Source organism: Ranitomeya variabilis, chromosome 4 (genome assembly GCF_051348905.1).
Source record: "Ranitomeya variabilis isolate aRanVar5 chromosome 4, aRanVar5.hap1, whole genome shotgun sequence".
In the NCBI taxonomy this organism is placed as follows: domain Eukaryota; kingdom Metazoa; phylum Chordata; class Amphibia; order Anura; family Dendrobatidae; genus Ranitomeya; species Ranitomeya variabilis.
Genome location: NC_135235.1, coordinates 393,943,115 through 393,969,021, shown reverse-complemented (window position 1 = coordinate 393,969,021; position 25,907 = coordinate 393,943,115). Strand labels below are relative to the sequence as shown.

The following is a 25,907-nucleotide window of genomic DNA, read 5'->3' as shown; positions in this document are numbered from 1 at the left end:
AAACAGAGGAGGAAACAGAGGGAATGGCAAGGAACTACTGAGACGAGGGAGAAGGTGGGAATGCTACAGAGACACGGAGGCTGACGAGACAATATGGAGACACAGAGGCTGACGGGAGCAAGGTAATGGTATAGGAGCCGGGCAGGTACTGAAGAGAAACAGGAACTGAAGGAACAAGGCAGGAACACAGGCAGGTACTGCAGAGAGAGGAGGAGTCCCAAGGTCAGAGAGCTAGGAACGCACAGAGACCACAGATGACCAGAAGCACTTGTAAACACAAATGATCATCAGGCACAGAGGAGCAGCAGGAAGCAGCTTATATACCAGCGTGGGAGCTTCTTCCGGGTTACAGTCCTCCAGGATGACGGAGAGGAGAGGAAGGAGCGCCAACAGAGGAATCAGATGTGCGCACGCGCAGAGCTGAATGCGCCGCGCGCGCGCACCCGGCGAGCTGCAGAGGCCGGGGGCGGGCGCTGCATGACACCTCCTTCTCGGTATCCGAGTTCCACCAACGTCTTGTGGTCCTTTGTAGTGCTTTCCGGCACGGGTACCTCCTGCTTAGTAACCGGGTTCCAGTACCGTCAGCTGGTCCTCGGTAGTTCCATTGGCTCTTGTACCTTCAGCTACCCATCCGGGTTCCAGTACCGTCAGCTGGTTCTCGGCAGTGTCTTTGGCTCTTGTACCTTTTGCTCCCCATCCTGGTTCCAGTACAGTCAGCTGGTTCCAGGCAGAGCCTTTGGCTTAGGTGCCTCCTTCTCGGTATCCGAGTTCCACCAACGTCTGGTGGTCCTTGGTAGTGCTTTCTGGCACGGGTACCTCCTGCTTAGTAACCAGGTTCCAGTACCGTCAGCTGGTCCTCGGTAGTTCCATTGGCTCTTGTACCTTCGGGTGGCCATCCGGGTTCCAGTACTGTCAGCTGGTTCTCGGCAGTTCCTCAGGCTTCTTGTACCTTCTGCTACATTTCCAAGTTCAAGCTTTTGGAAATGGTTTTTGCTAATCACTCTGGATCTCCCTGACGACGACCCTAAAGACAACGACTCTGAAGACCACCCCGAAGAAAACGACCCCGGAGACGACGACCCTGAAGACCACCCCGAAGAAGACAACGACCCCGGAGACGACAACCCTGGAGACGACGACCCCGAAGAAGACCAAGAAGCAGAAGAACTGAACGCGGACAAATCCTTTTGTAAATCTTTTGTGACAGGCAGAATGGAAGGTGTAATCTTCAAACTTTTATAGATAACTACAGGAATGCCTGTCACAAATAAGAATATGATGAAGAAGAAGAATATGAAGAAGATGAAGAAGTAGAATATGAAGAAAAATAATAGTTGAATAAAAAGAATATGAAAAATGTAAAAAAAAAAAGAATAATAGGAAGAAGGTGAAGAAGAAGATGAATAAGGTGAAGAAGAAGTTGATGAAAAGTTGCTGCTGCTGAGGATGATGAAGAAGAAAGTGTGGGAGAAGTAAAAAAGAAGGTGAAGAGCATGGAAGTAGTGAAACAAATATCTGACAAAATATAAAAAATCTGAACATAGTCAATATCTTTGTAACTCTGAACGTCTTAAAAAAAAAAATTAATTCCTGCTATTCCATTTGATTGGGATAAACCTCTATCCCTTTAATGTCTCCTCCACCTCCCCCAATACATCCTACATTATTCTTAGTTGTTTTCCTTCATGTAGAATTAACCTACAAGGAAAGAAAGGGTTTATTTTAATTCCGATATTTTTGTCCCATTGACTTGCATTGGTATCGGGTATCGGTATCGGCGATATCTGATATTTTTTTGATATCGGCCGATCCAATCCGATACCGATATTTTCAAATATCGGAAGGTATCGCTCAACACTACTCAAGAGATAAAGACATATTGGTAATTATGAAAAAGCTAAAGTGTTGGATTATTGCTGTTGGGCAGATAGTATGCAGAGGATAATATGGGTGTGTAATTGTCTCTGGAAAATCCTTTATTCATAAATTAAACTATTTCCTCTGCATATTATTTTCAACAGATATTCGTTATCATAGGCATATTCATACAACCCTAGTGCATGGTTGCTATCATGGTCATTCATTCTGAGCAGTCAAATCGTTTATAAACAATATGTTTATAATTATGCTAGGAAAAAACCTCATGCTGCCATATAATGTAATGTAAGATCTATCATCAGATGATAATCTATTAGGTGAAGTGCTAATGCATGGATAAGAGATTCATTTTCAACTGAAAAGCAATCTATATATATGACAAAGTGCAAGTGCATGGTATATAGATAATATACATGATTTGCCCTGTTATAAAAAAAATAAAGGATGTAAAGGCATAATCCATTATAGTACAGATGGATCATCAAAGTATACCTGGTAGAGTGCAGGTGCAAAGATAATGTATGACTATGGCTATATGTCTCAATAACAGTACCAATGCACCATATCTCAGAGTTGCCAGTGTACCTTAGCGTTGTTCACATTATGCTTTTTCCAGAAGAAGCCTGATGCGAAACGGCGTAGGGGTGTGGAAAACACAGGTACCAAGGGAGTTTTGATTATATTATTCTCTACTACCTTCCATGGTAAACGACAACTTTAAGGTTTGGTGCAGTGGTACTCTTATTGAGACATCTAGCCATAATCATACATTATCTCTGCACCTGCACTCTACCATCTATACTTTGATGATCTTTCTATACTATGTGGATTATGTCATTACATCCTTTTTTATAGCAGGACAAATCATGTATAATATCTATATACCTTGCACTTGCACTTTGTCATATATATATAGAGAGAGAGAGAGAGAGAGAGAGAGAGAGAGAGAGAGAGAGAGAGAGAGGTGGTTTTTCAGTTGAACATGAATCTATTATCCTTGCATTAGCACTTTCCTTAATAGATTGTTTATTGTCTGATGGTAGATCTTAGATCACATTATATGGAAGCATTGGAGTTTTTTCCTAGCATAATTATAAACATATGGTTTATAAATAATTTGACTGCTCAGAATGAATAACCATGACAGTAACCATGCACTAGGGTTGTATTAGTATGTCTATGGTAACTACTATTCGTTGAAAATACTATGCAGACGAAATAGGATAATTTATTAATACAGGATTATCCAGAGATCATTACAATCCCATATTATCCTCTATAGCCACAAAAGAGAATCCAGTATACTGTGCCAATTTAAAAAAGTACAACTTTTCTTAAATTAAACTAGACAAAGTTTATACATCAATAACACTGGTCAACAGCATTTTTGGTGCCAAAGATATTTCATCGAATTTAGGGGAACTTTGGGGTGCTGATTCTGAATATGTCATCAGTTTTGCCAGATTGGCTCAAGTTTTTGAGATTTTTCGTAAAATGTGTGAAAAAAAGACGTAATTTGCTACACGCGCATTAACTTTATTGAAATAACAGTCATCATGATGATTTTTTTGCTCTCTCCACACCATTGGAACACCAAATTTGAAGCTTTTTCTTTGTCCTTTGCTCCATTTTCGTAATAATTCGATACATGCTTTGCACACTATGTGTGGTGCCCAAAACTTGTCTTGGTCCCCAAGCATAACCCCAAAATAGGCAAAATACACTTTTTTACGAAGTCTGTTATGTTTCTTCTATGTTTTGGCAGTGTGTATTCACCACAAATGTAACAGAATGAGTCTGGATCGTTAAGACAACTTCTTCTTGATGAGTTCATGCTTTTCATTGGAAAACAGACAACAACATAAAGTTAGTGCAAAAATCAAGCTAGGAACAAACTTTTAGAACACTAATTAACACAAAACTATATTGAGAACTGCTCAGTTCAAGTACTAATCCAAAGAAATTAATGAGATGATGCGTCGCATTTACCAACAAGTGCTATAAATAAGATACCAAAAATCTCAAAAACTTGAGCCAATCTGGCAAAACTGATGGCATATTCAGAATCAGCACCCCAAAAATACCCCAAATTCATTAAAATATTTTGGACACCAGAAAAAAATTTTTTTTTTGTTGACCTGTGTAATACAAAATTAATCCAAAAATCAATCCATGTCACAATTCAGGTCACTACTTAACCCTTAATGGGGAGATATGCCAACATTAACCCGACCTACAGCCTATGTGTACAGTGCATCGTGCAATCCTATTCCTTGATCCCATAGAATGTCCTATCTCAGGTATAAACTGTGTCCTCTTGAGACCATAATAAAATATGCTACTGGATAGCACTTACAGGAGTAGTAGGAGTAGTCTGTTGCATGTGGTTTTCCCCAGGTGCCCCAACGCGCGTTTCGTCCCTTCGTAAATTGGCACAGTATACTGTATTCTCTTTCGTGGCTATTGACAAATGTCAGTTTTTTTGTGCCCTGGATATTTGAAGGGTTTTTTTTTGCTATGACACCCATATTATCCTCTGCAGCAATAAGCTTTTGCATACGGTAATTACAAATATGGGTTTCTCTCTTGAGGTTTTCCCATTTTTTAGATATTTTAATTTTTTTTTCAATAAATGATGTAAGTTTTAACTATTTGCATATATCTCTTCTTTGCCCTGGAGTCCAGGCTGTGTTTATATATATATAGTGTATGTCTTCAGTCTACACTGTTATCTCTATATTTGCATATAGATGTAACCGTGCATTTGAACTAGCACAAGGCTCAGGAAAGTGAGCGGTAATTAGGAGATCTGCTCTGTAAATTGCTATTGCTGGGGGTTGGGGATTTCCATTATGCAGTGCTGATAAGAGCACCTGACTCAGGAGCCAAAAGGGAGGTGAGAGGTCAGCAGCTAACTGCAGTATAGAAATCAGTGGGCTAATAAGAGGTGGCTGGGATCTTAGCATTTATTTAATCTCCTAGAATGTAGCTACTACTCATATTTTTCCATGCTCTGGTAGCTAATCTCCATAGAAACAAGCTGTACTTTATGTAAGATCAAAGCTCTAACAGTAGGAAAAAAACAGCAGATAGAAGACGCAAGTCAATTGCAAACTTGCTAATTTAATAACATGAGAATATTTCTTTAAACTTTCTTCCTTGTCAGTAATGTTCTATCAGCCAAGAATAATGAGTCAAGTACATGTGACAGGGACTGCATGTCATGTACACTGTTACCCAAGTCATGGGACTAAAAATATAAATACAATTTTTCCCATTCAGCACACATATATAAAACAAAGGAGTGGAGAAAGTCTGCAGTCATGCAGTCACTCTATGTGACTGCACACTTGTGACTCCTCACACAAGCGCACTTCAAGGATTCTCCGGGGCCAGTCGGTCATGTGACCGCAAGTATGCGATTTGCATATATCCAGCCACATTGCGACTGGATGTGTCAGACCTCATTCAATACAAGCCCGCGCATGTCTAGTTGGTACGTGGCTGCATGTATGCAGGGGATTTTGCAATTTAAGTCTGTGGTGCCCCAGAACGAGGCTCCATAGGTTTTCATTGTAAAAGTTGGAAGTCCAGCTTACTCATAGAGCATAGCCAGCCGGCTAGTCTGAAGAGTGGTGACGTCACTGAGAAGAGGAGCAGAACAGTGCTGAAAACTGGAGAAGATGGCGGAAGGCGAGAATTATAACACATACACACAAATACAGATTTAATGAACAAAAAAGAAGCACTCCTCCTCCTCCCATCAAAGTTTCCATCATTTTAATATATTGCAGTCTTCACATTACATAGCACCATGTACTTACAATTGCTCATTTTGCCTTTCTATCCAGTTAATTCTTCTTTTCTCTGCTCTATGTAGAGGCAGGAAGTCTCTTGTTCCTGCAAAATAGCCTGTTACTTCCATCCTACAGGTCTGTATAATATGCTCTGTAATTTATCTCTAGGACTATGCACCTGTAAACCATGCTGCTCTGCGTGTCACAAGAAGCAGTGTTTCTCCTAAATGTGGGAGATCCGGCCGGAGTCTCACTATGAATAATCCCTCATCTCAGCCACAGGAGACAAAGAACGATGAGAAGATCCTGAACCTCACCAACAAGATCATTGAGCTGCTGACTAGAGAGGTGAGCCCTGCTGGGAATAGAACCCCACCAAAGCAGGCTTGTGGGTAATAACTGTATCATTGTGTGCCAGGTTCCCATCAGATATGAGGACATCATGGTCTGTTTCTCTATGGAGGAGTGGCAGTATGTAGAAGAACACAAGGATATCTATAAGTATGTCTTGATGAACAATCAAGAACGTGACAGTAGTAAAGGTTAGTGAATTCCAATCACTCATACATGTTATAAGGAACACTGTCCAGTTAGTTTTTGGTTGTTTTAAGTAGCCAGGTTATGCATCCAGTCACATATGGTATGTTACCAATATATAACATTAGCAAGCCATGGTCGGTACATTTCACTATCCAACTAACTGTTAAAGAGAATCTGTCAAGGTTTTTGCCTCAAAATCTGATAGGCTGTGTAATTTATTTAATTTTTTTATACGTGAAAATCACTGAGGAAACACTGGATGGTAAAAACTGACACTGACCGAACACTGATGAAACTCGGATCCAAAGCACTAATGAATATCAGTCCGTGTTTTTATGTTCAAGTAAAATCACAGACGTCTGAACAAAGCCTTAAAGTGTGTGTCTAGCTTTGCATATTTCTGCATTACAAGGTGAGCGGGGTCGGTGAGGTCACCTTTGCGGATACCTGATGGGATAGATATCATGCATGCATGCTTCCTGGCAGGTATCAGAAGTGTTGTCACCAGTCACACCAGGACTGTTGAGTCGATATGGCAAACTTCCGACTCTTCAATTTCCCTGACTCCGACTCCACAGCACTGCCTCACACTCACCTTCAACTCTTTTAATTAGTGTTTAGGGAAATACAGGGATTTTACCATGAAAAAAAGACTATGGCCCAGTTCAACAAGATGGTCAATTTTATGGCTGGTCTTGATGAAGGCAGTATGTAGGAGTCAGAAGCTTATGATTCATTAAAATGTGCACACCTCTTAATGAATCATGAGCGTCTCGACTAGTGGCGATGCGCTTCCATGCACCACGCAAGATATCTTACTCCAAATTGGGGTAAGATTTCTGGCGTAAGGAATGCCACAGCTCGTCTTGAATTAGATGAGCTATGGCATCACTCTACTAACAAACCCTCATCACACCCCAGCTCTGCCCATTTTGGCAGAGCTGGGAGAAACTGGTGTAAAAACCCCAACATTTTGCAATCTTTCACAGCTTTTACGCCAACGTTTTGGCTTAAAAGCTTTGATGAATCAGGCTCTATATATGTGATTAATGAAACTCAACTGAAATCTTGACTTCAGGCTTTGATCACATGTCCATTTCAGAGTCCTGTTCCATTCATGCCCAAAATGGACCAGTTTGCTGACTGATGCAAATGTAAAAGAGGGGCCTAAGTGATTACTATGGGATCCGTCTGGTTTCCATTTGGTTTCATTTTTTTAGAACAGTAGAACTTTTTCTAACATGCTGTACTTTTTCTTCCTTTCTAAAAATTTGCGTCAGTTTTTAAAAAGGAAGAAAAAGAACAGTGTGTAAGAAAATGTTCTATTGTTCTAAAAAAATGAAACCAAATGGAAACCAGACGGATCTATAATGGACCCCTCATTTTAGATTTACAGCAGTCAACAAATGGATTTGAATTTGGTATGAGTTCCATTTGCCCATTCCTAGAACAGGTCGCCAAGAAATGGAAAATTTTTGTAAACATAGGGTCAACCCCTTCATGACCTTGCGATTTTCAGTTTTTGCGCTTTCGTTTTTTTCTTCCTCTTATTCCAAGAGCCATCTCTTTTTGTTTTTACGTCCCTATAGCTGCATGAGGGCTTGTTTTTTTCTCCGGGATGAGTTGAATTACATCATTCAATCATGTGATGCATTTGAAAGAGGGAAAAAAATTCCAAGTGCATTGAAATTGCAAATAAAGTGCAAGTCCACATTTGTTTTTTGGATTTATTTACCATATGTTAAAAGTGACCTGACAGTATGATTTCCCAGGTCAATGCGAGTATGCAGATACCAAACAAGCATAGTTGTTTTTTTTGTTTTTGTATTAAATGGTGAAAAAAAATTAGAAATTTGGAAATTTGCAGTGGCCCAAAAAAATGTAATTCTGGCGTTTTGATTTGTTTTATCGTTATGCGGTTTAACAATCGGATTAATGTATTTTAGATTTTGATAGATAGCAAATACTTGTCTTTTTTGTTTTCTTTTTTCATGGGGCTGATTTGAATTTTTTTTTCATATTTTTAAAAACTTTTCTCACTTTTTACTGTATTGAATAGTCCCTTTAGTAGACTTGAAGCTGAGAGCGGCTGATCGCCTGTGCTACACACAGTTGTGCATCAGCACTTCTATGTATAGTCCATGAGCCGGGCCAGATATCGGTACCACCCGGAGTGACTAATTTTCTTTGGTATTTTTAGGTAGATGCATGTCTGTAGTTTATTTTTTGATATGATAGCCCTTACATATACGTAGCTTATTAACCCCTTCAGCCCTAGGCCTATTTGTACCCAAGTGCCTAAGCCAATCTGACCTGTGCCACTTCATGGGCTAATAACTTTGGAACGCTTTCACCTATCCAAGCCATTCTGAGATTGTTTTCTCGTGACATATTGTACTTCACGTCAGTGCTAAATGGGAGTCAATATATTTTACCTTTCTATATAAAAAAATGCTAAATATTCGGAAATTTTGGAAAAATCGGCAATTTTTTAACTTTGAAATTCTCTGCTTTTTACAAAAATACTGATACCCCCCATAATAGTTATTAATTTACACTCCCCACATGTTTACTTCATATTGGCATCATTTTGAAAATGAAACCTTATTGTTTTACGACGTAATAGGGCTTATAGTTTTATGCGCAATTTTTCACATTTACAGCAAAACCCACTTTTCAAAGGACCAAGTCACTTCTGAAGTCACTTTAAGGGGCTTACATAACAGAAACCACCCATAAATTACCCCATTTTGCAAACTACACCCCTCAAGCTGTTCAAAACTCATTTTTAAAAACTGTTAACCCTTTAGGTGTTCCACAGGAATTTTAGCAGAATGAAGGCGAAATTTCAAAATTTCATTTTTTTTCCAGATATTACATTGTAATCCAATTTTACCTGCAACCTAGCAAGGGTTAACGGCAAACCCAAACTTGGTTACCCTAATTCTGCAGTTTATAGAAACACCCCACATGTACTCGTAAACTAAAGTATGGGCACACAGCACAGCTCAACACGGAAGGAGCGCTATGTGGTTTTTGGGTGGCGGATTCACTGGAAGAAATCTAGGGGGCCATGTCACATTTGAAGGCTGCCTGAGGTACCCCCACAGTGGAAACCCCAAAAAGTGACCCTATTTTGGAAACTACACCCCCAAGGAATCTTTTAGGGGGTATAGTGACCACTTTGACCCAACCAGTGTTTCACAGTAGTTGGAAACACTTGGTTGAGAAAATGGAAAAAGTGCATTTTTTACATGAAGGTGTCATTTTAGGCTCATTTTTTTATTTTTAAGAGGTGTACCAGCAAAAAATGCACCCCACTATTTGTTCACCAATCTCTCCCGAACACAACAACACCCGATATGTTGTCGTACACTGCAGTATTGGGGAACGGCAGGCCTCGGAAGGGAAGGAGCGCCAAATGACTTTTGGAGTGCAAATTTTACTGGAAGAAATCTAGGGGGCTATGTCACATTTGAAGACACCCTGAGGTGCCCCAACACACGCACACACACTGACACATACACGTTCTGTGCTGAACAGGACTCTCCGGTCTTCTCTGCAGAGCTCCTATCTCCCTCTGTAGAGGCTGACACCTATTTCAGGATGCAGGCCTTAGAGATCTGTGTGTTGAATCCGGTGTAATCGCTGAAGGATCAGTGTCTGGAGTGATGGACGGCCGGAGGTACAACAGAGCAGTGAGACTACACAAGCTGGTCTATGAAGCACTTATGAGGCTTGCATGGAAAAACTTCCTTCCATGGCTAGAAGAAAACCATGCAAGGGACCTTCACCATCTGGATGAAACACTGAAGAACATCACAAACTTTCGCATCAGTGTGTCGCAGGGATCCTTCGAAAAGCTCTTGGATAATGAATCTTGCACACTTACCCTGAAGCTCTTTCAAGTTTATCTTGAGACCCTCAGAAATGAACAACTCTCAGCATTCTGGATGTCATACTTGGACATGGTCGAGACCATGCTGGCCCTGGTTCGAGCTTCAAGAGAAGGCAACTGGATGCTTCACCTAGGAGCAATCCGACAGATGATACCATGGTGTTTTGCCTATGACAAGGTCAACTATGCCCGATACCTAACCTATTACTATGCCACAATGTCTCGGCTGCCCATAGAACACCCAGAGGTCCATGAATACTTCATGCAAGGTGGCTTTTCGGTCCAGATCGGTAGCAAGAATCCTTTTGGACGAATTCCTGTGGACCAGACCATTGAAGAGACAATCAACAAAGACACCCAGACACCAGGGGGCACAAAAGGCTTCAGCCTCAAAGTTGGAGCTGTTTCCAGGTTCTACCTGACATCAGAGTACCGCAGTATGTACTTGAGGCAGCTGAGGGCCCTGGTAGGCCAACAATATACTGACTTCAGCCATTCAGACCTACAGGTGTCTAGGATTAGAAGAGATGAAGCCGATGTCCAATCTTTCGTTCAACTGCTGGAGACAGGTTGGGTGAACCCCTTCAACAAAGAGCATAATGGTGAACTTATCAGTTTGTCAACAGCGACTGTAGCACCACCAGATGTAGCCAAAGACCTTCAAGGGGCATACAGTATAGGAGAGGATGCATATCAAACATTCAAGGATGAGCGTTTGGGTACCGATAAGCCAACTACATTGTTTCATGACAAGATGACGAAGAACAAACTTAAAACGTTCTCTAACATCCAAATGAAGACACGCAGACAAGGTCTTGGCAAGGAGGTAATTTTGAAGGCTGACAGAAACCTATTTGGCCAGATGATACTTGTAGCTGAGAACAGAAAGCTACAAATGAGTGATGTCTTGACTCATCCCCTGGGTCCATTGCCATGGGCACTTGCCAATGGTGATGGGTCTATCCGCAAGACCAACAAGGCTGCCCTCGCAAGGGAGTTGGAGAGGAATGCTCGTCCTGCAGAAGTGATCCCCGAGCCCTCTGCAACCATCATTGATGGGATGAGCCTGGTTCAGAAACTGAAGGGAAACAATGCAACATTTGGCCAGCTAGCAGGCACAGCAATGAGTCGCGCTATCCATGAGGGTGCTAAGAGCAAGCGCATTGATATTGTCTTTGACGTCTACAAGGAGACATCCATCAAAGATACAGAAAGAGTCAACAGATATGAAGGCACAGGGATCCATTTCAAGAACATTCAACATGGGCACAACATCCAGCAGTGGAAAAAGCTTCTAAGTAGTTCCTCCAACAAGGCAAGTCTCATAAAGTTTCTGGTAGAAGAATGGAAGGCGAAACACCACAGGGAGAAGCTTGAGGAGAAGGAGCTGTATGTCACATGTGAGCAGCTCTGCTTTAAGATCACCAAAGAACAGTGGGAAGAGGCTGCTGACCTTAAGTCAAATCAAGAAGAAGCAGACACACGCCTCCTTCTCCATGCTCTTCATGCAGCAGAATCTGGTTACAAGTCGGTCATCATCACTTCGGAGGATACTGATGTCATGGTCCTGTGTCTGGGCATGTGCCACAAAATCCCATCCCACCTGTTCCAGAAATGCGGTACACAGAACCGGACAAGATTCCTGGATATCACCACTCTGAGCCGAACATTGGGAGGCAGCGTATGTGATTCATTGATTGGTATGCATGCATTTACAGGCTGTGACACCGTCAGTGCATTCGCTGGCCGTGGGAAGATGACGACACTCAAGCAGTTGAAGATGAACAAGACATACCAGGATGCCTTTCAGGAAGTTGGTCGTTCATGGGAAGTGTCTACCGAACTTTTTGAGAAGTTACAGGAAATCACCTGCCACATGTACCTGCCAACTACCCAAACAACTGAGGTAAACAGGCTCCGTTATCAGCTGTTCTGTGCCAGACGTGGAGTGGTAGAGTCAAGTCAACTCCCTCCTTGCCAGGACTGCCTTTTCATGCATGCACTGCGTGCAAACTACCAGGCTGCGATCTGGAGGAGAAGTCTGCAGAGCCAGCCATGGGTTGCAAACCCAACAGACTGCGGTTGGATGATAGATAACGACGGAAAGCTTGTTGTCAAGTGGATGCAAGGGGCACCAGCACCAGAAGCTATTATACAGCTACTGTCCTGCAAGTGTGTGCGGTCATGTGAACTTCCTCAGTGTACTTGCCTCAGCAATGGCCTGAAGTGCACAGACATGTGCAGATTACAGACATGCCAGAACAAGGGTACTGAAGACGAGCCAGTAGAACAACAGTCAGATTCAGAGTCCGATGTTGAAGATATTATGGAGTAACATATATATATATATATATATATATATATATATATATATATATATATATGCACATGACATGTTCAGTGTGTATTTACATAACTTGGATTAAATTTTGTTACAAATACTACATCTAGTCACTCCGGGTGGTACCGATATCGTCATATTTGGTTCTTGGCTCATGCTAAAATTCCTGTGGAACACCTAAAGGGTTAACAGTTTTTAAAAATGAGTTTTGAACAGCTTGAGGGGTGTAGTTTGCAAAATGGGGTAATTTATGGGTGGTTTCTGTTATGTAAGCCCCTTAAAGTGACTTCAGAAGTGACTTGGTCCTTTGAAAAGTGGGTTTTGCTGTAAATGTGAAAAATTGCGCATAAAACTATAAGCCCTATTACGTCGTAAAACAATAAGGTTTCATTTTCAAAATGATGCCAATATGAAGTAAACATGTGGGGAGTGTAAATTAATAACTATTATGGGGGGTATCAGTATTTTTGTAAAAAGCAGAGAATTTCAAAGTTAAAAAATTGCCGATTTTTCCAAAATTTCCGAATATTTAGCATTTTTTTATATAGAAAGGTAAAATATATTGACTCCCATTTAGCACTGACGTGAAGTACAATATGTCACGAGAAAACAATCTCAGAATGGCTTGGATAGGTGAAAGCGTTCCAAAGTTATTAGCCCATGAAGTGGCACAGGTCAGATTGGCTTAGGCACTTGGGTACAAATAGGCCTAGGGCTGAAGGGGTTAATAAGCTACGTATATGTAAGGGCTATCATATCAAAAAATAAACTACAGACATGCATCTACCTAAAAATACCAAAGAGAATTAGTCACTCCGCTTGGTACCGATATCGTCAAATTTGGTTCTTGGCTCATGGACTAGTATGTCATAAATCACGATCTCCTATCAACGCTGGTCATGGGACCGCTTTCACTTGAGCATCATAATGACAGAAGAAATGTCATAAGCAGACCCCTGCTCTCATGACAACCCAGAGATTAATGTTTTGATATGAGAAATTATTCAGGGCTGATCATCTGACCCAGAATTGTGTTGCAGTGTTTATGGGCTTTTACCATGTTGCTTTGCTTTCTTTTCTTCTAGATTTATTTAAGGAAGAAACTAAATTGCAAGATGACCCAGGTTTGTCTTCAGTGGCCTGTATAAATACAAATGCAAGTGACAAAGAAGTTAAAGCAGACCGGAAAACCTCTAAATGGAGAAAATCCCAAAAAAGACGGGTCAGGTACTTTAGCAAACGTAAAACCAAAACGGATGCCCTTAAGGATATATCTAAAGATGAAAAGCCACCAGAAGTCTCAGCTATTAAGAGTCAATTTTCTACAAATGAAGATGAAAACTTAAGGAGTGATGCCACAAATACCCTCAGTTCCTGCTTATCTAATGAAATAAAACCTATAAATGTGAATTACTCTCCTAATGCTCATCCACAGGGAAAACATTTAGCTGCTCAAGCTAGGGAACTGCTAACTTGTCCTGAAGAAATTTCCACAGGAGACTACGTAGATGTGAAGCCTAGTCATCCAGAGGTCGCATCTTGTATAGGAGAAACCTCTATGGATACTTTTACAGGTACATCCTGTGCGCAGGCAAAATATTTGCTTACTCAAATTAAGGAAGAAATTGTACCGACAGAAACTGACAGTTATGGACCCACACAATATCAGTCCACTCATGATCAGGAGGAGTCATGGCAAAAAGTAAATGACACAGGAGCTAATATTTATGCAGTGGGCCCTCCTCAATACACACCAGCTGATATTAAGAAGGAACCGGTTCTTTGTGAAGAAGAAAACTATCTAAATTCTTGTATTTACAGCCCACCCAATCACATGCAAATACAATATACACCCAAACAAGTTAAAGAGGAACCCATCTCTCAGGAACAGGGCTATGAACTGTACATCCCCACAGACTGTGCGCAAATACTACACACATCAACTCCTGGGCAAGCAATGAAGAGAATGAAAGATGTCACAAAAGCAAGTAAGAGATGTTCTGTCACAAAATACAGGGATTGGAATAAAGCACCTGAAAAGGCGCCGTATGTGAACCACCGGACCACCCAGGCTGAAGTAGATGGAATGTATATCTGCTCCACATGTGAGAAAAGCTTCACCTCCCACTTTGGCCTCATCAAACACCAGGCTATGCACAATGGAAGTAAGGTATCTTGTCCACAGTGCGGAAAGTTATTTTTCTATAAGTCAAGCCTGGTCATACATCAAAGAATCCATACGGGGGAAAAACTTTTTGTTTGTCCTGTATGTAACAAATGTTTCACCAACAACTCCAATCTGGTTGTACATCAAAGAATTCACACAGGAGAGAAACCATTTGTGTGCTCCGAATGTGGTAAACGTTTTGGACACAAAGGTCACCTGAACCGGCATCTCAGAACTCACGAGACAGAGAAACCAGCTACCAATGTTGAGAAATATGTTGACAACAGATTGCAAAACCATTGGAATTCCCATAAAAGAAATGGCTGGTCCCACAACATTTATGACACTGGCGCTTATTGTATATATGACAAAAGTGTTTAGTGGATGATAGGTTTCAGACACGAATACCATTTATGTGTATCTGTGTGATCCTTGTCCGTTGAAGTGCCCCTTTCATTTGTAGATTAAAATGAAATGTATAAAAAGAACATATATTTTGTGTTTCTTAAATCTCTGAGAGTATTCTGTGACTAACATGGTCAGCTACTTTTATCACTTATATTTTTACTGTTTTAGGTCTTTTTTGTGCAGGATGACACCTATATTGATACTTATTGATATCAAAGTGGCAGGAGAAGCAAGCTACATTCTACTTTTTATGTCACTCCCAGAGAATTCATCATTTTACCAGCTGTCAATCACATCTCTGGTCAATGTTCTCAAATCAGGCTTAAAGGGAATCTGTCAGGCCTCCCGCACCTCACCGTGCCCAAGTTATTGATATGCCCATGTAGCTCTTTCAAGCACAAGTCAATCACTACCTTTACATTGCCAGTCCATTCCTCCATTACTCAGAAATTAGTGTTTGAAATTATATGCAAATGAGGCTAAAGAGCTATTTAAATGTGAAGCCTCTGTCACTCCAGCTCTATTCCCCACCCAGTGCCGCCTCCTCCTGTTTGACTGACAACCTTTATGTTGTGCGACTTCAGACAAAGGAGTAGTCAGTTAAGCAGCACTGGGCAGGGAATAGAGCCGGTGTGACAGAGGTGTCCAATCTACAAATAGTAGAAATAGAGTTTTATGCACTCCTATATTTAGAAGTGGAAAAATAATCAATTTTTAGAAGACACCTTTGGCACTCGAAACATGAGGGTATGTGCACACGTCAGGATTTTGTCAGGATTTTGTCAGGCTTTTTCCTCAGGTTTTGTAGCCAAAACCAGGAATGGGTGATAAATGCAGAAGTGGTGCATATGTTTCTATTATACTTTTCCTCTAATTGTTCCACTCCTGGTTTTGGCTACAAAACCTGAGGAAAAAGCCTGACAAAATCCTGACAAAATCCTGACGTGTGCACATAGCCTGACACTTCAGGTATAATTGAATTGGATCAAAGATTTTTAGTTCACAGCCAACAAATGAAAAGAACAGAACATAGTTTCCAGCTTTTCGGCACAAAACCCTTTATCAAGGATATCTATGTATAAAACGAAAAAATAATAAAATGAAAATCAGCCAAAACATGCTATATAATTTTATCAACATCATGTTTCATTTATTAAGATCTTAAGTATAATCAATACATCAGTGCAGATAGTCAATATACATGAAAATATTTTTCGTTAATTTGATGTAGGTGTGAATCATCACAGGAGATACAGCCCATCCAAAGAAATGGTGGTGAAAGTAAAATTAAAAATAAGTCAGTAAGATAATGCAAGAAAGTAGTCTCAATCATGTTTATGATATTGATAAATGAAATATGATGTTGATCAAATTATACAGCATGCTTTGGCCATTTTTCTTTTGTTTTGTTTTATACATGGATATCCTTGATAAAGGCACTGGAAACTATGTTCTGTCCTTTCCATAGATCTACAAATAGGTTTTCAGCCTCATTTGCATGCTATTATTATACCGCCATTTTATTCCATGGCACTTTACATATGAGTAACAGAGAAACAGATTGGCTATGTAAAGATATTGCTGGACTTGTCTTTGAAAGAGTTACATGGGCATATAAATAGTTTGGGGTGTAAAATTCTGCTGACAGATTCCTTTTTGACACTCTCATGCCAAATTTGCAAATCTGTACACCACGGTCCGAGCACAGACCGTCTCCAGGTCTAATGGCCACCTCATTGAATAGGCTGTCAAGCAGGGTGGACTGGACATTTTTACATGAAACTCTCCTTGCATTCCATATCTCCACCCAATTGGTTGATGCAATTTTTCAAATGTATACCATCCCTTCAACTCGGCTAAAAATTAATAACTTATTATCGGACCCCTTTTATATTCAAAATGGTATGACACAGGGATGCCCTCTCTCCCCGATCTTATATGTGCTGGCTATGGAGCCTCTCATCCAAAGCATCCAACAAGATGCGGATATTAAGGGGATTCAAGTAAGTGGCTTTCACCACAAATCTGCAGCATTTGCAGATGATCTCTTGGTGGTTCTGTCTGATCCTGAGAGGGGTATCCCTGCCTTTGTCTGCACTTTAGAACTATACGGGGAACTATCCAACTACAAAATCAACATCACAAAGTCGGAAGCATTGAGCCTTAATATTCCCAAACCCGATGTAGATAAATTGAAAAAACTCTATCCTTTTAAATGGCCCACCAAGTTTATCACAAATTTGGGTATCAAAATTGGAAGGTCGATGGGAGAGCTCTTGGAACTCAACATTATACCCTTACTAAAGCAGGCTATTTCCACGGTTCACTCCTGGAAAGCCCCCTTCCTGTATTGGATGGGTAGAAAAAATTTACTGAAAAGTATTATATTACCCAAATTCCTGTATCTCTTCCAGGTGCTCCCTATCTACAGTCCAAAGCACTACCTGTCTAGAATCAATTCTTTCTTTGTTAATTTTATTTGGAACAAAATGTTACACTTGCTTTGCCGAAATCGGAGGGGGTTATGGGGAATCCCCGATATCTTTAAATATTACAGAGCCGCTATGCTCACTAGGGTGGTTGACTGGATCAGAAGACCCCCAGAAAAATTATGGCTGCCTATCGAAGAACACCTTGCTCCTATCTCCTTAAGGACCATGACACTTTTGCATGACTACTCTAATTTGAACCAGTTACTTTCTAATGAAATAATAGCCACACTTAAATTTTGGAGATCTGAATTTCTTAGAGTAACTCCACCTATCTCCCCGATCCTGACGATTCAGGATGTCACGGGCCCTATCCCCTTAAATTACCTCATGGGGACATGCCCAGGCCACCACTGCCAATCGATGATTTCTTTATTGAAAGCGCTATGATGAGCTTCTCGGAATTCCAAGCTTCCAACCCCCAATTAAACAATACTTTTCTCCACTATAAAAGAATGAGGGATTACTGTTATAAAAATAAAGATCAGTTTAACCTACTGTGCTCAATCACACCTTATGAGCAACTCTGTGCCCACCATAACCCTCCAAAAAAGGTCCTATCTAGACTCTACAAAATCCTGATTATGGAAAAAGCTGTTGCCAAAAGAGCATTTATAGGACTTTGGGAGCGGGATCTCAATATCCTTTTCACACAAGACCAGATCGTCTCCATTTATAATAAATCACATGGACCCTCCCAATGCGTGAGGTTGCAAGAGAATTCTTATAAAGTGATTTCAAGATGGTATCGTACCCCCTTCCCAAATACACCTGTGGCACCTTCCCACTTCTGAGAAGTGCTGGAGATGTTGTACGGATCTAGGCTGCTATCTACATATCTGGTGGTCTTGCCCAGAAATTGCGCCCTATTGGCAACTGATATCGGATATAATATTCACCGTGTTGGGCCAAGCCCCATCTCTGCAACCTCAATCCGTCCTACTTAACCTACAGTGGGGCAAAAAAGTATTTAGTCAGTCAGCAATAGTGCAAGTTCCACCACTTAAAAAGATGAGAGGCGTCTGTAATTTACATCATAGGTAGACCTCAACTATGGGAGACAAACTGAGAAAAAAAAATCCAGAAAATCACATTGTCTGTTTTTTTATCATTTTATTTGCATATTATGGTGGAAAATAAGTATTTGGTCAGAAACAAAATTTCATCTCAATACTTTGTAATACATCCTTTGTTGGCAATGACAGAGGTCAAACGTTTTCTGTAAGTCTTCACAAGGTTGCCACACACTGTTGTTGGTATGTTGGCCCATTCCTCCATGCAGATCTCCTCTAGAGCAGTGATGTTTTTGGCTTTTCGCTTGGCAACACGGACTTTCAACTCCCTCCAAAGGTTTTCTATAGGGTTGAGATCTGGAGACTGGCTAGGCCACTCCAGGACCTTGAAATGCTTCTTACGAAGCCACTCCTTCGTTGCCCTGGCGGTGTGCTTTGGATCATTGTCATGTTGAAAGACCCAGCCACGTTTCATCTTCAATGCCCTTGCTGATGGAAGGAGGTTTGCACTCAAAATCTCATGATACATGGCCCCATTCATTCTTTCATGTACCCGGATCAGTCGTCCTGGCCCCTTTGCAGAGTAACAGCCTCAAAGCATGATGTTTCCACCACCATGCTTTACAGTAGTTATGGTGTTTGATGGATGCAACTCAGTATTCTTTTTCCTCCAAACACGACAAGTTGTGTTTCTACCAAACAGTTCCAGTTTGGTTTCATCAGACCATAGGACATTCTCCCAAAACTCCTCTGGATCATCCAAATGCTCTCTAGCAAACTTCAGACGGGCCCGGACATGTACTGGCTTAAGCAGTGGGACACGTCTGGCACTGCAGGATCTGAGTCCATGGTGGCGTAGTGTGTTACTTATGGTAGGCCTTGTTACATTGGTCCCAGCTCTCTGCAGTTCATTCACTAGGTCCCCCCGCGTGGTTCTGGGATTTTTGCTCACCGTTCTTGTGATCATTCTGACCCCACGGGGTGGGATTTTGCGTGGAGCCCCAGATCGAGGGAGATTATCAGTGGTCTTGAATGTCTTCCATTTTCTAATTATTGCTCCCACTGTTGATTTCTTCACTCCAAGCTGGTTGGCTATTGCAGATTCAGTCTTCCCAGCCTGGTGCAGGGCTACAATTTTGTTTCTGGTGTCCTTTGACAGCTCTTTGGTCTTCACCATAGTGGAGTTTGGAGTCAGACTGTTTGAGGGTGTGCACAGGTGTCTTTTTATACTGATAACAAGTTTAAACAGGTGCCATTACTACAGGTAATGAGTGGAGGAAAGAGGAGACTCTTAAAGAAGAAGTTACAGGTCTGTGAGAGCCAGAAATCTTGATTGTTTGTTTCTGATCAAATACTTATTTTCCACCATAATATGCAAATAAAATGATAAAAAAACAGACAATGTGATTTTCTGAATTTTTTTTTCTCAGTTTGTCTCCCATAGTTGAGGTCTACCTATGATGTAAATTACAGATGCCTCTCATCTTTTTAAGTGGTGGAACTTGCACTATTGCTGACTGACTAAATACTTTTTTGCCCCACTGTACCTTTATGGCCCAAGGAACCATTAACCTCCAAAATGGCTTGCAATATTATAGCAGCCGGGAAATATCTGATTCCCACCTTGTGGAAGTCTACTCTTATTCCCACTAAAAAAACAAGTTCTAGACAAAATAGATTTATTTTACTATACGGCCGAGTTGGTGGTTAACACTCAAGAATCCCTCGCTTCTTTCCAGAGCATATGGGAGCCATGGTCCGTGTATCATTCCAGCTCTGAATTTTTATCAGAAATTTCGACAGCCTCGTGAGATTAGACAATGCATATTTCCAACAAACAACATTCATAGGATGACTCGTTCTGGGTTACCACTCTCTTCTGGATCATCCCCCTCTTTCCTCCCCCTTAATCTCTCCCTCTTCTTCCCCTCTTTCATCTTCCTCTTTTCTATAACTTCATATTATTGGTACTCAATCTAATGTTTATACTCGAGTCACTATTCACCCCTTTTTGATTTACTGGAATTGGCCTGTTGATAAAAAGTTAAGATTGGGCCTTGTAGATTTGCATAAATTAATCTTCTCATCTGACTCCGCACACCACATTCTTGAATGTATCTTATTGTCTTAATGGTCCCTGTTATTTATATTCTTTTTCCTTTCCTGTACTATGCAATTTCTTTAACCCCTTTCTGCCATTGGACGTACTATTCCATCCATGTGGGGTGGGCCTTACTTCCCAAGGACGGAATAGTACGTCCAGCACGATCAGCCGCGCTCACGGGAGCGTGGCCGAGTGTCAGCTGACTATCGCAGCTGACATCCGGCACTATGTGCCAGGAGCGGTCACGGACCGCCCCCGGCGCATTAACCCCCGGCACATTAACCCCCGGCACACTGCGATCAAACATGATCGCAGTGTTCAGGCGGTATAGGGAAGCATCGCGCAGGGAGGGGGCTCCCTGCGGGCTTACCGCAGACCCCCGGAGCAGTGCGATGTGATCGCATTGCTGCGAGGGTCTCTTACCTCCTCCTCCCTGCAGCAGGCCCGGATCCAAGATGGCCGCGGCATCTGGGTCCTGCAGGGAGGTGGCTTCACAGCGCCTGCTCGGAGCAGGCGCCGGGAAGCCTGGATCTGTGCACCTCAGATCGCCGATCTGACACAGTGCACAGCAAAGTGTCAGATCGGCGATCTTACACTATAACATGATGACCCCCCTGGGGCAATGTTATAGTGTAAAAAAAAAATTCACATGTGTAAAAAAAAAATTTAAAAAAATCCCCCCAAAAATGATAAAAAAATATATATATATTGTTCCTATAAATACATTTATCTAAATAAAAAAAAAAAAAAAGTACACATATTTAGTATCGCCACATCCGTAACGACCCGACCTATAAAACTGTCCCACTAGTTAACCCCTTCAGTGAACACCGTAAAAAAAAAAAAAAAAAAACGAGCCACAAAACAACGCTTTATTATCATACGCCAAACAAAAAGTGGAATAACGCGATACAGCGTCATCAAAGAAAAAATAAAAAAGTTATAGTCCTCAGAATGAAGCGAGGCAAAAATAATTATTTTTTCTATAAAATAGTTTTTATCATATAAAAGCACCAAAACATAAAACAATGATATAAATGAGGTATCGCTGTAATCGTACTGACCCGAAGAATAAAACTGCTTTATCCATTTTACCAAACGCGGAACGGTATAAACGCCTCTCCCAAAAGAAATTCATGAATAGCTGGTTTTTGGTCATTCTGCCTCACAAAAATCAGAATAAAAAGCGATCAAAAAATGTCACGTGCCCGAAAATGTTACCAAAAAAAACATCAACTTGTCCCGCAAAAAACAAGACCTCACATGACTCTGTGAACCAAAATATGGAAAAATTATAGCTCTCAAAATGTGGTAACGCAAAAAATATTTTTTGCAATAAAAAGCGTCTTTCAGTGTGTGACGGCTGCCAATCATAAAAATCCACTAAAAACCCGCGATAAAAGTAAATAAAACCCCCCTTCATCACCCCCTTGGTAAGCGAAAAATTAAAAAATTTATTTATTTCCATTTTCCCATTAGGGCTAGGGTTAGGGTTAAGGCTAAAGTTAGGGTTGGGGTTAAAGTTAGGGTTAGGATTACATTTACGGTTGGGAATAGGGTTGGGATTAGGGTTAGGGGTGTGGTTAGGGTTACCGTTTGGATTAGGGTTAGGGATGTGTTTGGATTAGGGTTTCAGTTATAATTGGGGGGTTTCCACTGTTTAGGCACATCAGGGGCTCTCCAAACGCGACATGGCGTCCGATCTCAATTCCAGCCAATTCTGCGTTGAAAAAGTAAAACAGTGCTCCTTCCCTTCCGAGCTCTCCCGTGCGCCCAAACAGGGGTTTACCCCAACATATGGGGTATCGGCGTACTCGGGACACATTGGACAACAACTTTTGGGGTCCAATTTCTCCTGCTACCCTTGGGAAAATACAAAACTGGGGGCTAAAAAATTTTTGTGGGAAAAAAAAAAGGATTTTTTATTTTCACAGCTCTGCGTTATAAACTGTAGTGAAACACTTGGGGGTTCAAAGTTCTCACAAAACATCTAGATAAGTTCCTTGGGGGGTCTAGTTTCCAATATGGGGTCACTTGGGGGGGTTTCTACTGTTTAGGTACATTAGGGGCTCTGCAAACGCAATGTGACGCCTGCAGACCAATCCATCTAGGTCTGCATTCCAAATGACGCTCTTTCTTTTCCAAGCTCTGCCATGCGCTCAAACGGTGGTTCCCCCGCACATATGGGGTATCAGCGTACTCAGGACAAATTGGACAACAACTTTTGGGGTCCAACTTCAACTGTTACCCTCATATGACCTGGAGCGTGGGAAAAAGTTCCCAGGCTGCAGTTCATGAGAACATCCACCAGAGGGCGCCTCACCGCGACTGAAGGAAATGTAGGTCAATGACCTACATTTCATTCATTTGCCGGGGATTACAGGCACGGAGCACAGCTGCATTTAGCAGGGCTCCTGCCTGTAATATTAGTTAACCCCTTCAGATGGATTACTTCGTGGGACGAGACGGTTCACCAGAAGGTATGTATCTTGTGCGTTTATTATTTTTCCAAGCGAGGGTGTTCCTGATGGATTGAGAGAACAATAAATTATTACAACAACCGCTGTGTTTATTTCATTAAAATACTTTTAAATCATGTGTGTGTGTGTTTTTTAACCCTTTCCAACAATTGGATTAATAATGGATAGGTGTCATAATTGACGCCTCTCCATTATTAATCTGGCTTAATGTCACCTTACAATAGCAAGGTGGCATTAACCCTTCATTACCCCATATCCCACCGCTACAGGGAGTGGGAAGAGAGTGGCCAAGTGCCAGAATAGGCGCATCTTCCAGATGTGCTTTTTCTGGGGTGGCTGGGGGCAGATGTTTTTAGCCACGGGGGAGCCAATAACCATGGACCCTCTCCTGGCTATTAATATCTGCCCTCAGTCACTGGCTTTACCATTCTGGCGGAGAAAATTGCGCGGGAGCCCACGCCAATTTTTTCCGCCATTTAACCCTTTATTTCAGCAGCTACAGCGCTGAAATTTTGCACATACACACTACTAACATTAGTAGTGTGGAATATGCAAAAAAAAAGGGGATATGAGATGGTTTACTGTATGTAAACCATGTCTCATATCCTGTCGGGTTTGTGCAGGAGAAATGAAAAGCCGGCAATTGAATTACCGGCTGTTCACAGATATCGCGCTGAATGAAATCTAAATACAGAATATATATATATATATATGTGTCTCAATGACATATATATATACTGTATATATGTTTTCCCGAACATTTGAGCACATAAATCCATTAGATGTCGGTTTTGCAAGCCTGCGCGAAAATCTCGCAGTACGGATGCCATACGGATTACATACGGAGGATGCCATGCGCAAAATACGCTGAAACACCCTGACTACGGATCAATATTTTGGGAACATTTCTCTGTATTACGGCCGTAGTATGGACGTATAATACGTGGCGTATTGTCTTACGCCAAGTGTGAGGCCGGCCTAAATCAGAGAGATATGTCACACAAAGTACTTAATTAATAACATTTCCCACATGTCTACTAACTAGCATTTGGGCCAGGAGTGGTGGGAGGAGCTGCCAGATATAGAGCCTGCTGACATGGGATACGCCAGGGAACCTAATCTCTGGAAGAAACAGTAACAGTAAGGATTTCCCTAGGTGAAAATGGAAACCACCCTAAGATGCTACAAGAGGCAAAACTCAGCGAGCCACGTGAAGACCACGGTAAGGCCTCTTTCACATTTCCGTTTTTTGGCATCTGTCGCAATCCGTCGTTTTGGTAAAAAAAACGGATCCTGCAAATGTGCCCGCAGGATGCGTTTTTTTACCATTGACTTTTATTGCCGACGGATTGCGACGGATGGCCACACGGCGCATCCGTCGTGCAACGGATGCGTCGTGTTTTTGCCGACCGTCGTGACAAATAAACGTTCAAGGGAACTTTTTTTGTCCGTTGGATCTGCCACCCCCTCCTCCCCGGACTTCATAATGGGCAGCGGATGCGTCGGGAAACTGCACCCGCTGCCCACGTTGTGCACTATTTTGCACCTTTCCATATCTCCCCCACACTGCCTTTCAGCATAAAGTCCCCCAGCACCGTACACTATAATATGCCCCCATTCACAATCCACCCTAATGTCTCAAATTGCCCTATAATGTCCCTAATAATGGTCTCATGGTGTTCCCCATTGCCCCACGATGTCCACTGGAAAGTAACATCAAACAAAAAACAAACACTTCATCTTCGGTCCTCCTGGAGCTCTTAACAGTGCCCGCTGCGTCCTTGCCACCTTTGCGGCCAGGCACCAGCAGCAGACTGACAACGTCACCAGAGTGCTGAACTTATCACACCGATGCACGTTGAAGCCGGGGTTGACTAGCACTGCGCTGCTCCTGTCCCGGCGCTGCTGTGTTCAAATGAAAAAAAAAAAACACCAGTGTCACGATTCACGCCGTGACTGTCACCAGTTGTCAAGATCCCTTAGCCGCTGCCCACAATATGTCACGGATTGGGGTGACTTTAGACCAACAGACGGCTATCACATGTGCAGGGGGCTTATCCTAGTTATCCCTCCACTGCCACAATGTGATGAAAAAAAAACACACACGAGGCTATTGACCTCTTAGTTTACAGCAGGGGCTTATTTTAGGTATCCCACTGCTCTTCAGTATACCATGAACTGCAGGGATTTGTGTCTATCCCGCTTACAGTTCCACTGAGCACTTGCAGCTCTCTGGCGCCCCCCTTACTCTCAGGTCAGATTCGGTACTGCACCTGGGGTAATTAGTCGCCAGAAAGGTTGCCTGCTATGTACTGGCTATTGGGCGCACTACAGCAACGCGATAACTACTCCCACTCAGGCAGGAACAATAATTATCAAGCCGCAGTCGCTACAGTGACCCCCCAACAGCCTGCACACGGTATCGCCGCCACCAGCTCCGATTAAACGGTCCGGAGCAACCCAAAACAGTAGCGTAATTCCCTTCAGAGACAGGGTACGGTTTAGGGCAGGAAGAACGAACTAGTATTAAAGATTATACCCCATAAATGATTTTTAGGCAGTGTTTATAAAATATTTTACAAAGATGTTACAAATGAGACAATTGCAAATATGTACAAGGTAATTATGAAAATAAAAGGATTAAATGAAGAAAAGGTAACACTCACATATTCTCAGATCATTGCATTGCAGGCAACAGGCTAGGAGCTTTCCATCTATCCCAGTGCATTGGCACTCGCAGTCTGGTCGCTTCAGGTAAAAACTCACAACTCCCCCCCTGGAAACCTGCCAGC

The 25,907-nt window shown here is 41.9% G+C and overlaps 1 protein-coding gene across 1 annotated transcript in view; it reads left to right on the top strand.

Annotated features, from left to right (window-relative positions):
- The window catches only part of LOC143764874 (uncharacterized), a 44,275-nt gene extending 29,147 nt beyond the window's left edge, over nucleotides 1-15,128 (top strand). Inside the window, exons 3-5 of the mRNA XM_077250933.1 lie at nucleotides 5,844-6,023; nucleotides 6,094-6,217; nucleotides 13,540-15,128. Of these exons, the coding sequence (XP_077107048.1) occupies nucleotides 5,844-6,023; nucleotides 6,094-6,217; nucleotides 13,540-15,002 (1,767 nt within the window). The 3' untranslated portion in view covers nucleotides 15,003-15,128. The remainder of the gene's footprint in view (nucleotides 1-5,843; nucleotides 6,024-6,093; nucleotides 6,218-13,539) is intronic.
- The last annotated feature ends 10,779 nt before the right edge of the window (nucleotides 15,129-25,907 follow it).